The 12,794-nt window shown below is 39.1% G+C and overlaps 1 protein-coding gene across 3 annotated transcripts in view; it reads left to right on the top strand.

Annotated features, from left to right (window-relative positions):
• The window catches only part of LOC107713956 (serine/threonine-protein kinase LMTK2-like), a 41,427-nt gene that overhangs the window by 13,444 nt on the left and 15,189 nt on the right, over positions 1-12,794 (top strand). For 2 of the 3 annotated variants that reach the window (XM_016519625.1, XM_016519624.1), the window contains exons 2-7: positions 2,953-3,080; positions 3,214-3,364; positions 4,808-4,884; positions 5,395-5,513; positions 6,725-6,812; positions 12,311-12,441. In XM_016519625.1, the coding sequence (XP_016375111.1) occupies positions 2,953-3,080; positions 3,214-3,364; positions 4,808-4,884; positions 5,395-5,513; positions 6,725-6,812; positions 12,311-12,441 (694 nt within the window). Of the gene's footprint in view, positions 1-2,949; positions 3,081-3,213; positions 3,365-4,807; positions 4,885-5,394; positions 5,514-6,724; positions 6,813-12,310; positions 12,442-12,794 lie in introns of all 3 variants that reach the window. The other variant, XM_016519623.1, reaches the window with a different exon arrangement.

Genomic DNA, 12,794 nt, shown 5'->3' with positions numbered 1-12,794 from the left:
TTGCCCTACACAGTTACCTTGTTTAATTTCTTAATTCAAGTTATATATATTTTGTTCTATTTGTGTTATTTAAGTTATTTATAATAAGTGAAGTTTACTGTTAAGTGCACTTAAGTGTTTACTGTTTAAGTCTTTACTGTTAAGTGCACGAATGGGAATTGTTGCCAAACTTTTGACTATACTGTACTATAATATAGCCTAAACATAAAGAATATCGGCCAATATATCGGTATCGGTATTTTTTTATACCCTATTATCGGTATCGGCCCCCAAAAAACCAATATCGGTGGGGGCTCTATTAATTTCTTCTAAAAAAACTTTGAAAAGAGAACGTAAATAGTATTTATGAGGTTCCCCACTAGGATGGTGTTTAAGTCTTTACTGTTAAGTGCACGAATGGGAATTGTTGCCAAACTTTTGACTATACTGTACTATAATATAGCCTAAACATAAAGAATATCGGCCAATATATCGGTATTTTTTTACTCCCTATTATCGGTATCGACCCCCAAAAAACCAATATCGGTCGGGCTCTATTAATTTCTTTTAAAAAAACTTTGAAAAGAGAACGTAAATAGTATTTATGAGATTCCCCACTAGGATGGGACTGGTATACCATTATCTATACTTTTACTGTACTATAAAAATAACAGAGAACAGAGTAAGTTGCTGTGGGAAAAGTGTATGATCCTAAACATGACATGCATTGTTGTTTAATACATTTGACACCTGTTTTCCTTAGTGTATAGCTTGTGTCTTAAGGTTGTGTCCTTATCTGTAAATCTTTGAAATTCACGCACATATTTCCATTTTGCATAAAGGCTCATCCTGACAGCTGTCTGTCTATAAAGTGAGTGAAGTGAAGTGACGTGTGGCCAAGTATGGTGACCCATACTCGGAATTTGTGCTCTGCATTTAACCCATCCAAGTGCACACACACAGTAGTGAGCACACACACACACACACACCGTGAACACACACCCGGAGCAGTGAGCAGTTGGGGGTTCGGTGCCTTGCTCAAGGGTCTCACCTCAGTCGTGGTATTGAAGGTGGAAGAGAGCGCTGAGAGCGACAATTCCTGCCGGACATGAGACTCGAACCCGCAACCTTCGGGTTACAAGTCCGACTCTCTAACCATTAGGCCACGACTGCCCCGTATGAAGAGTATTTTGCAGCTAGTTGCAGCAGCATTGACAGGCCTTTGTTTGTTTGGTAAAGCATAGTTAAATAGAAAATAAAATAAAGAAACAAGTTTTGTTTTTCTTCCCGCTGCTATACCGAACTGTTCCTGTGACTTAAAAACTGAGGTAAAGATAGTGTGTGTGAGATTTTCCCCTGATGTAAACTTCAATAAAGCATTAGAGTTTGGAAAAGATGCCTTAAACATTTTTAACTAAGACCTGTGTACTGCAAACCACCTTTTATGAGTAAGTGTTCAAAATAGCCCTGTCTTTGCTACTCATGTTTCATGGTTCTGTGTGTGGCCTGTAGGATTACTGAAGCCACATTTATTACTATTATGGGAGATCATGCCAGCCACTGATGAAAGATCTGTCTTAGCATATTATCCATACATACACATCCTTGTCAGCTAATTGTGCAAGACAAACTACTGGGTTAGCAACACGCCAAACACGCACAGACACATGTGACGCTGGCGGCCCAACTCATCTGATCTGAGATCTGTGTTACTGACCTCTCCTGCCACCAATTATGCTGCCTGCTGTTCTGAACTCCAGAGGGTTGTTTTGTTTTGATGAGAGGAATGGAGAGCGGTGTTAATAGTGCTGTAGTGACAGAACAGGTGCTGAAGCACATCCAGCCTATCAACACTTGATATCTGAACTGCTGTTAGACCCGTCCAGAGCAAAATGCCCTGCAAATGGTTTGCGTGTAGCCCGCTGAGAGATAAGACTCGTCCTCGTCCTAATTTGGCAAAGAGACAAGAGTGTAGAAAGTGTGTTTTGTTTGCTGTTAAGGCTTTTTCACACAGAGCATGAATTTTCTATTCTATAGAATCTTCACATCTAGTGCAAAAATTCACCCTGCAACTCTTTTAGTCATGCAGCTGTCTGCTGAGATGCTCATACCATTGGCCTCTAAGTGCAAGGAAAATATATGTGACCCTGGAGCACAAAACCAGTCGCTGGGGCAATAGCAATAGCCAAAAATACATTGTATGGGTAAAAATGATTGATCTAACAAACCATACATCAATGGAAAGCTTATTTATTCAGCTTTCAGATGATGTATAAATCTCAATTTCGGAAAATTGACCCTTATGTCAATAATGGTTTTGTGCTCCAGGGTCACATATTATAAAATGATCTTGATGAATCACGTTTGAAACTATTGCAAAATGTGTGAACACGCTTCATTTGAATTCTATATTAATGCAGCCGATTCCAACATTGTTTCTAGGGCTTCACAGTATATTGAAATAAAAACTATACGGTGATGTAGCTTAATATGATAGGCTAATCACGAAGGCTGTGATTTAATTAAATAAATTCACAGTAAATAAACCTAAGCTGCTCTGAGACATTGAAACAATGACTCTTATCACGAGCTGCATGTGTGCAATTGAACACAGGGCCAGGCTTCACTTTGAAAACATTTATTTATTTACCAGCAAACCACCAAAATAACTGTACACTGTGTCTACATCAGATGTGCATGGTGTAGTGCGTAGTGTCATAAATGGCTTCCATTATAATCAGTTCTTGGTGTTAAGTAGGCTTTTAACCTCTCTTGATGGTAACCTGCTGTGTTGTTACTTTAGAAACCTAAGCAGATCAGTGTCCTGGAGCACAGGAATGATTAAATGAGTCTCTCTCATTTCATATAGTCCTGCTTTCTACGCAAGGGATTCCCTCTAAAAGATTATCGCTCCATTACCATCCATCTGCTGCGTAACACACTGAGCTTTAATCAGGTGTTTGTGCTCAGCAGAGGCTGCTGGATATGTGGATTTCTCTCTGATCATCCCGCTGCTGTTGTCTCTGGCTGTGTCGGTGGCCCTTGTGGTACTGCTGCTCAACTGTGCTTCCTGCTGCAAAGAGCAAGAGATCAACTTTAAGGTGAGTGAAATGCTCTCTCGCATCATTCTGTGTCTGAAGTCTATATCGTTTGTAGCAATTTCTGTCTTTACCGTTTGAACAGTTCAAGAGTATTTCTTGATTGTCGCTAGTTTTCATTTAAAATGTGATTCAGGAGTTTGAAGACCACTTTGAGGATGAGGTTGATTTCACACCCCCAGCAGAGGACACCCCCTCTACGCAGTCGCCTGCGGAGGTTTACACACTCGCTGTTCCACCTGTGCCCCTCCCTGGACCCCCTCACCTCCAGTTGCCCCGGATAACAGGTCAGAAACATGTGCCTTGCCCTCTCAGCACATCTGCAAATGCACTCTTTTGCATTGAGTACAAAGATATTCTAGTATTCAAAGTTTGGGGGTCTGCGAGATATTTTAATGCTTTTGAAAGTAGTCTCTTATGCTCACTAAGGGTGCATTTATTTGATCCAAAATACAGTAATAACAAAAATATTGTGAAATATTATTACCATGTAAAATAACTGTTTTCTATGTCAATATATTTTAAAATGAAATGCTAAGCTGAATTTTCAGCATCATTACTCCAGTCTTCAGTGTCACATGATCCTTCAGAAATCATTCTAATATGCTGCTCAAGAAACATTTTTTTTAATTAATATCGCAGTTAGGGTTTTGTGGAAACTATTTTTTTTTAGCATTTTTATAATAGAAAGTTCAAAAGAACAGCATTTGTTTTAAATATAAATCTTTTGTAGCATCGTAAGTGTCTTTGCTGTCACGTTTGATCAATTTAATGTATCCATGCTAGATAAAAGTATAAATTACTTAAAAAAAAATTTTTAAACTTTGCCCCTAAACTTTTGAATGGTAGTGTCAATCAGCTCGTTTCATGCTCCTCACTGGATTTCAATGTGTGGATCATGAGCCAGAATTTAGTGCAATTTTGCAACTTTAGTAAACCGTCATTCGCCATAATAAACACGCTACCTTCGAAGATGTATCAAACATTTATCCATATGACATTGCTGTATGTGTGCACGAGTAATTGATATGTACTGTGACATAACCTTGTTTATTTTATAAGTGCATATTATTTGAGAAACAAAATAAAAGAAAATCAAAAAAAAAATCCTTTGCATCAACTATTGAAAATCATTTTATGTATGGGAAAAACTGGAGAACATACAGCATTCTAAAAGATTTAAGTATGTTTTTTTTTTTTTCTCTCAGCACGATTAATCAGAAATATTGTTGGGACGTGGAGGCTTCGGTGACAAGGTGCATGGTACACATAGTTAACTTGACAAACAAACACAGCCTGATGTGTTATATTACATCTAGTGAGAATAGTAAGAATAAACATCAGTGTGACCTATGATCTCAAGAGTTAATGTGAATGTGTGATGTGGTGTAGCAGGCAGATCATGAGGCAAGTAAACACTGCACTGCATTAAAAAAGCATGAATTAAATTGAGTAAAACACACAGCGCTGAAGTCTACATTTACTGGATGAAGTAGATTAACTGCTTTTAAAATACTTCTGAAAGAAACCGTATTATGATGAATAAAGGGTCAGCCTTACAATAACCACTTAGGAGTAATTCTGTTGGCTTTCTTCTTCAGGACATTCGTTTTAAGCGTTGTATTCAGAGTAGCTGAAGCATTACAGTGACTTTTTCCTTTTCCTTTCGTTTGCTGTTTATTTGGTCGCATTGATCCTTCTCAATGTTTGTCTGATTTTCGGTCTTGTAGACGTCTCATCAGGTCCTCGCGTGGCTCGACACTCTCTCAGTTACATTCAGGAGATCGGGAACGGCTGGTTTGGAAAGGTAAGCTTGTCTTCCTGTGTTTATATTGTACACTGAAAGTGTGAAGGTGTATTGATAGACTTGGGTCTTGCGACACACATTGTGTGAAAGCAAAGCAGTGACTTCTGAAGAATTTGTCAAGGACAAATGTACAATTTCTCCTGAGGATTCGTCTTAAATAATCACATCTCGTGATCTTGTTAGTACTTGCTCTCATCTCTATGCCGGGGGCCCTCAGGGGCCAGAGTTTGACGTTTACGAGGGAGCATTATACGGCACTCAGGCTGTCCTCCTGCAGCCTGTGTGTGGATGTGTTTACCGAGATTAAGACTTAAGGGAAAACCTTGTTTCCTGATGCTTTTTCCTGCCTAGCTGAGCCATGGGAACATCCTCGTCTGAGCCACCTGCTGTGCTGTGATACGCCTAACAGGCCTGGTTTGCGGTTCCTTTCAAAAGCACTTGTCAGTGTTGGATTGGTCCATTGTGGTGTTCTTTATCGAAGTTATTTCTCTGTTTGTCTGGTTCTGACAGGTTCTGCTCAGTGAGATCTATGTGGACCCTGGAGTCGCCCAAGCGGTTGTCAAAGAGCTGAAGGCCAACACCAGCTCCAAAGAGCAGAATGAGTTCCTGCAGCAGGGAGACCTGTACAGGTGAGAGGGCCTTTCATTATTATTTATTTTAACATTGATTATTTCAATAGTTTTGATCTACGTTTTACTGTAAGCACGTCAACTTTGAAACCAAATAATGTAGGGCGGGACTTGAGTTTATCCATTGGGATTTGGTTGGCTTGTGACTGGGTAAATCATGTTAGGCTGTGCTTTTATTAGTGGTGTTTATTAAAGGGTTAGTTCACCCAAAAATTAAAATTCTGTCATTAATTACTCACCTTCATGTCGTTCCAAACCCGTAAGACCTTCGTTCATCTTCAGAACACAATTTAAGATATTTTTGATGGAATCTGAGAGCTGTCTGGCCCTCCCATAGACAGCAAGGTAACTACCACGTTCAAGGTCCGGAAAAGTACCAAGATGATCGACAAAGTAGTCCGTGTGACATCAGTGGTTCAACTGTAAAGTTACGAAGCTACGAGAATACTTTTTTGTGCAAAGAAAACAAAAATGACTACTTTATTCCACATTTTCGTCTCTACTGCGTCACTTTGGACGCGCGTTCCCGACAGTATCATGACGCGAGCGTGTGGCGGCGCTGACCCAGATCCGGCGTAATGACCTCATCACGCTTGCGGCATGATACTGTCGGGAACGCGCGTCCAAAGTGACGCAGTAGAGACGAAAATGTGATTCCATCAGATTCCATCAAAAATATCTTAAATCGTGTTCCGAAGATGAACGAAGGTCTTACGGGTTTGGAACGACACAAGGGTGAGTAATTAATGACAGAATTTTCATTTTTGGGTGAACTATCCCTTTAAGACAAGCTTCGCTAATATTACCGCTCATATACGTTTTATTCAAACCTCTAACTGTAATTATTAGATGTCATGTATTACTTGTTTTATTACAGACGTAAACAGTGACTTAAGATCATGATGCTTGGTGTGGAGAGTTGTGTTATTACATTACTAAGAGATCAGACTTTCATTTAGGGAGGCACTCCTATCATATCTAGACTGCAAATATCACAGAGATGGGTTTGTTTGACTTAAGGTCGGATCACAACCCACCCAACCCTCCAAAAGCAACCATCCTACCACTTACATTTTGTTTAGAAAATGTGAGAAAAAAAAAAACTTGGTTACATAAGCAGAAAATAATTTCTGGTGGAGATCTGTTTTTAATTTTTAGTGTTCTGTTATGTATGGTTAGATTAATGTTTTTCATTAATCGTGTGTTTACAGGGTTCTTCAGCATCCCAATATACTGCAATGTCTTGGTCAGTGTGTGGAGGCCATCCCTTTCCTGCTTGTTTTTGAGTATTGTGAACTGGTAAGTTGATTTTATAAAATACACCTATTTTCAGCATCATTACTCCAGTCTTCAGTGTCACATGATCCTTCAGAAATCAGTCTAATATGCTGATTTGCTGCTCAGGAAACATTTTTCGGGATTCTTTGATGAATAGACAGTTTAAAAGTACAGCATTTATTTGATATAGAAATCTTTTATACACTATACATTATACGTCTTTACTGTCATTTTGCTTAATTTCATCAATCCTTGCTGAATAAAAGCATTTTTTTTTAAAAATCTTACTGACCTCAAACTTTTGAACGGGATTGAATATATTCTCTAATTTCCATTTCTGCTGCCTTCATGTTCTCCAGGGAAGTTCCTACAGTAGTTTGTTTTAGTATATTTGTGTTGGTTAGGACAGGAAGCCAGTGCGAACGATACAACAGAGATTTTAGAAGAGACCTTAGTCTGAACACGTTTAATTTGATGGGTTTGTAAGATTATAGAAATGTATTTGAAAAGTTGTATCTCAAAGCTGAATTTTTTTTATTTCTTGGCTCTCTTTGCCATCTATTCTGACTCTGGTGTACCAGTGAAAAGACTCATCAAGATCATTTTATAATATGTGACCCTGGATAAGACTGCTTTTGTGCTCCAGGGTCACATATGAGGAAAGCGGATAAGCAGATGCAAGTCCTTTAGTATAAGAATGAACAGTGTGTATTGCTTGTTTATGGGTTCAATCAAATCTTTAGTTCTTTTAAACATCCTCATTGTGTTTGGTACTCATTATTCATCTTTATTTTGATCAGCCATCTATTAGAAAACATCTGTTTTTTAATTCTTTGGCATCTGTCTAGCTCTTTAGATCATCTTTTCTTGCACTCTTGTAAGCACCTGACTTGGCGGTTGTGGAATCTTGTTTCACAGCCACACATGGCATCTCAAATTCTTATCGGACAAGTCTGATGAAAGCACAGATAGGCCTGCTCCAGCGTACCTCACGACTTCATTTGTTCCCAAACGCTAGCATCCGTCATAAGTTACACAGCCAGTGTCTCTCAGTGGGCTGCTTCTTGCCCTTTGATTTATTTTCTGTTTTTCGTGATCTATTTCGGGTGTGCTGCTTGCGTCTGAGACGGATATGAGCCACATAACTGCATGCAGTAGGTAGCTCTCCGATTCCCTCATATCCCAATAAAGCAACAGGATTCTTTTACTGACACTCGCACATCTTGCTGCGTTGGTGCATTTTATCACCATGCTGCAAAAGATACTAAGAACTAGAATATGATTGTGAAAATTATTTTCCTGTTAACTTTGCTTGAAGCTTTGTAAAATATTTTATAGCTACTTTTTTCGTGCAAATAATTAATGCATGTAAAAAATAAACAAACCAGCAAAACAGACTTGCCTCAAAAATGTTTGAAAGCAATGATCTTATTCTGAGGATGTCTTTACATGTAGTCTTTTTTTGGTATTAATGAGATACTGTTGTTTTTACTTTAATATTTTTTTGTTTTATTTAAATTTCTGTTAAAGTTTACATTTTTTGTGCTGTTTTTTGGGGTTATTTTTTAATGTCAATATAGTCTTTAATATCTTTTTATTTCAGTTTTAGTTATTTTAGTGCATCAAGTTAAAATTTGAAATGGTTCCTTAGGAACTGGTTGAATTAAAATGTTTTATTTCATTACATTTTTCAGTTAACATATGTTATTCTAAGGCAACAAGGTTTCAGTTTTAGTTTTAAATAACTATAAAATATCTGCGTTAAGTTACATATCAAATACTATTACTAAAGCTAAAGTGCTACAGTAAAGACACACTGTGTTCTTACAAGTCTCAAATGTGCTCAAACAAAAAAACAGATGCACATGTTGACCACAAAGATGGAGTCTTGTTACTTTCTTGTCTATTAATCTGCAGAAGCATAATAATAATAACACTAATTATGAGACATACCAGTTCACTGCTCAGTGTTTGCACAAGCTAACTAAATCATCTGAGACTGTATTTTGTAATTCCTTTCAGTTTCTGCGGAGGTTGACTCCGCTCACGCGCTGTAAGTAGTTAGCTGTGTGTTAATCCCTCAGCGGCGGTGGTTAGGAACATTCTGCACACCTGACCAGTTGTTAGGAACAATGCCTGTGGTCTGGGATCCTCTGGGCCTGAGCAGGTGGATGGCTTCGAGCCAGAGAGACCGAATGAGCTCACTGCAGCCCACTGTTGCGTAATGCAGTCTGGGTCGTTTCCTTAGCTGGTGTTACGGCTCGTGTTTCTTCCCAAGTTAGAGCGTAGCTTCACACATAGACCTGTTTGGTTGTACGGTCCTACAAAATCTCATCTAAGAAGAATAATGGAGAAGCCTGGGCATTTTAAAGACAGCTGTTCACTGCACAGTTCTGGCCTCGATTCCATCCCAGACCAGCTTGTGTGGGATGAGTACTCGTATTGAGAGGTTTGGTTGAGGTAGTCAGTGGCTGTGTTCTGAAGAGCATAATACTTGTATTATTTTTCAGTGTGTAGTATGTTTACCATGGACAGTGTGCAGTTTTCTGGATGCACAATGTTGTTCAACCACACTTTCTCTTTCAAGCCTCAAATTTCTGTTTCTTTCTTGACTCATTATTTTATCAGACTGGCAAAAATAACAATATTTCCAAGATAACCGGATCCCAGTCGGCTAAGTAACCAACTTGGGTCGTGTGACCAGTCCTAGTGCATGATGTTTACAGTTTCACAAACACAATTGTGCAAAAGTCAGTAAAAGTTTTTAATATTTTTTGAGTTTCTTCTGCTAACCAATTTCTTTCGAACAGTAGTGTATTTATTTATTATGTCTCATACAAGTGTATATTCTCAAGTATGCAGTAAGAAGCAAGCTAGTGCTCCATTCTGAACATATCGCACCATCTCTCCTAATGAGAGACAGCTGCTGGTCTACTCATTTCCAGTTTGTAAGGTGCAACGCAGGAAGTCCTTTTTTTTAACTCTCTATGTCCCATCACTGTGATTTTCATCTTTTATCTTATATTAAAATGTTTGCTGAATGTGTCACTCTTCCGAGGTCGAGAGAAGCACATTTGGATGGCTGATTTTCTTTGTGTATCGCTGGTTACCACTGGTAACCCTGACACGGTGCATTTTAGAGAGAAATATAGCTGCAGGGTGCAATTGGAGCTGGTTTGCAGTATGCCAGTTGCTCTCTGATTGAGTGACAGTCTCTCCTGTAAAGGCTTTCTTTAGGGAGCTGCCGTGTATGCGTGTTTATGTGTTCAAAGGCAGACCAAGCCCCTGGCAAGGTTTACTGAGATCTAAAAGTAATCGTATGTTTCTCAATGCTGTGCACTTAAAATGACTTGGAGAGAATATCTGCTTGCTTTTTTCACATTCAACCCTAAAAACGTATGTATTTTCAGTATTTTAATGGTAATCACCAGTGAGAATAATGGGAATTACAAAGAAACGTTAAAATAATCATACTAAAAAATAGGCATCAGTTTCACTTGCCAAAATGCAGTTTTTCCCTTTTTTCCCCATTAGATTTTCACAAGATGTGCCTCCTTTTGTGTAAATGTTTAGTAACTCACATATGCTTTCATTCATGTCATCATGGAGTGGCCATAACTAAAAGGGGGAATCATTTTTAAAAATTGATAAATGGAAGGCAAAACCGTTTCCCAAGATTTTTGTTCCGTGCAAACAAAGCTCCTTAACCAGTTTGCTTGCTTTACAGTTTGGCTGATTTAACAGAAAGTTAATCGTATATTACATGGCTGCCAGCTGTAAAGGCCTTTCCACACTGAGCGCGATGCGAAAAAGCGAGGCGAATCGCCGACGAACGGTGCTTTCACACCGAATGTAAAACGAATGTTCGCCTTCTGCTAATTGCTTACCCACTTTAAGCCATCATCGAGTGCTTGTAATAACTTCCAATTGTGATCTATAGTTGACTTTGATTAATAAGCAGACACATGCACTCTTTGTATGTTTAATAACGCTACACTGCAAATATTTGTCATAAACATCCTTTATTGCTATAAAAATACCATGAGCTGCATATAAAACACATACAAAAAATATATCGTCACAATCATGTCTATTTGTTTTCATATGTGTAGAAAAAGAGTGAACGCGCTCTGACTCGTAACACTCGCGCTCGTGGAAGAAAACGGACGGTGCTCTACTGTGATTACATAATTCAGTGGACAATTAATAGAAATGTTATTCTGTATAAAGAACATGTGAGAATATATCTGTTCTCAAAGACCAATGATAACAAGAACTCCGCATCCACTCTCTTCTCTTATCCGGGATACTCTTCTTCGGTGTTTGTTTACACTGGTTTTCGAAACAGCGCCACCACTCTTGCCTTTTTGTGCACCAGCAGCTGCTCCGGTCACGTGATCCCAGCTCAAATCTTATTGGACGGCCCGTGTTTTCGCTTTGCGAAACTGAAAAGATTCGTCAGGCTGGTTAGAAAAAAAAACATTCGTATTTTCGTATTCTAATTCGTACCATTCGGTCTGGGTGGAAGCATCCATAGAAATCTATTGTTTTATTCCATTTCGCTTTTTCGCGCTCAGTGTGGAAAGGCCATAAAGGGGTGCTATTATGCTTTTTCACTTTTTCTTAGCTTTCTTGAGAGCCTGTTCTAGTACATCCCCAAAACAAAATCAAGACTTTGTAAAAGAGCATAATAGGACCCCTTTAACGCTCTTTCTCCTGCAGCATTCCAAAGGGAGTACTTTGCGCTGTGTCGCTAGGAGTCTGAGATATCAGGATCCTCTCGAGACCAATGTCTACATCCTCTGCGACTTGCGTAATAATACTCAGTCGTTGAGCGAGTAGACTTAAAATTGTGGAAACGATCACGATTCATCTGACTAATTAATATATTATGGGTTGAGGCTGAGTGCGCCGTTTTATTTAACAATTTTATCAATAAATCAAATGTGTTTTTCCATTAAATCAAGTGTGATTTTTTAAAAACACCATTAGCAGCATGAAGCATACAGGACATGTATTTTTTCTGCAATGTTTTCAGAATGGTGTGATATAATAAAATGCACTTTTCTCCCAGAGCTAAACTGGGCTGTAGACTTTGACCCAGAAACCCAACACAGCTGAACAGCCCTGATTTGCCAGCACTGTCTTACTGCTGCTTTTTATTTTTAAATTACCGTGACACAGCATATATTAGTCTCTATTAAACCACCTTTCCCTTATTTGGTCGAGTTACCCGTGCAGCAGTACAGCATCTGTACAGAGAGAGAATACTGCCCCTCTGTGGCTGCCACCGCAATTTACCTTTCACACACTGGCTGTTATATGTACAGGCTGAAAAATTTTTGCAGGATTGATGTACCCTCAAACAAACTTGATCATTTCAATCTAAGTGCTGTGATATCTACTTCCCAAGATGCTTATATTCAGCAAATTGTTTGGTTCTGTGGTCGTTAAATGTGATTCAGTGTGCCATGAATGTCCTGTAACTCTTGCCCTTGTGTTTGTGTTTTGGTGTGCAGGGGGACCTGAAGAGTTACATTTCTCAGCATGAATGGCTGTACAGAAATGGAGAACTGCTACAGCTGCAGAAAATGGCCTGCGAGATCGCCGCTGGGGTCACTCATATGCATAAACACAACTTCCTGCACAGGTTAACCATGCAAATATCACCTTCACTTCAATTTACATCTTAAAGATGCACATACATTACATTTCCATTTCATTTCTCATTGGTTTGACGATGCTTAACCTTTATGCAAACATCACACCAGCAACTCATGGCATCGATCTGAATGCGACCGTTGCAGCTGCACGTGTGTGTGTTTTGTCCAGCCTTTCCTCCTCTGCTCTGGCTGGCGTCTTTTTCCAAAAAAGGCCACAGCACTGTGAAAGGCAATGTTGCACTTTCATTCTTCCCCTTCCAGTCTTCTGGAGGAAGGCTGGGTTATCTAGGGTGTCTTGCCATGCCGAGCGCGTCTGTACCCTCACGCATGCTCAGAATAC

Source organism: Sinocyclocheilus rhinocerous, unplaced genomic scaffold (assembly GCF_001515625.1).
Source record: "Sinocyclocheilus rhinocerous isolate Xijiao unplaced genomic scaffold, SAMN03320098_v1.1 scaffold1140, whole genome shotgun sequence".
NCBI lineage: Eukaryota > Metazoa > Chordata > Actinopteri > Cypriniformes > Cyprinidae > Sinocyclocheilus > Sinocyclocheilus rhinocerous.
The sequence above is the reverse complement of the archived record's forward strand: the minus strand, read 5'-3'. Positions and strand labels throughout refer to the sequence as shown.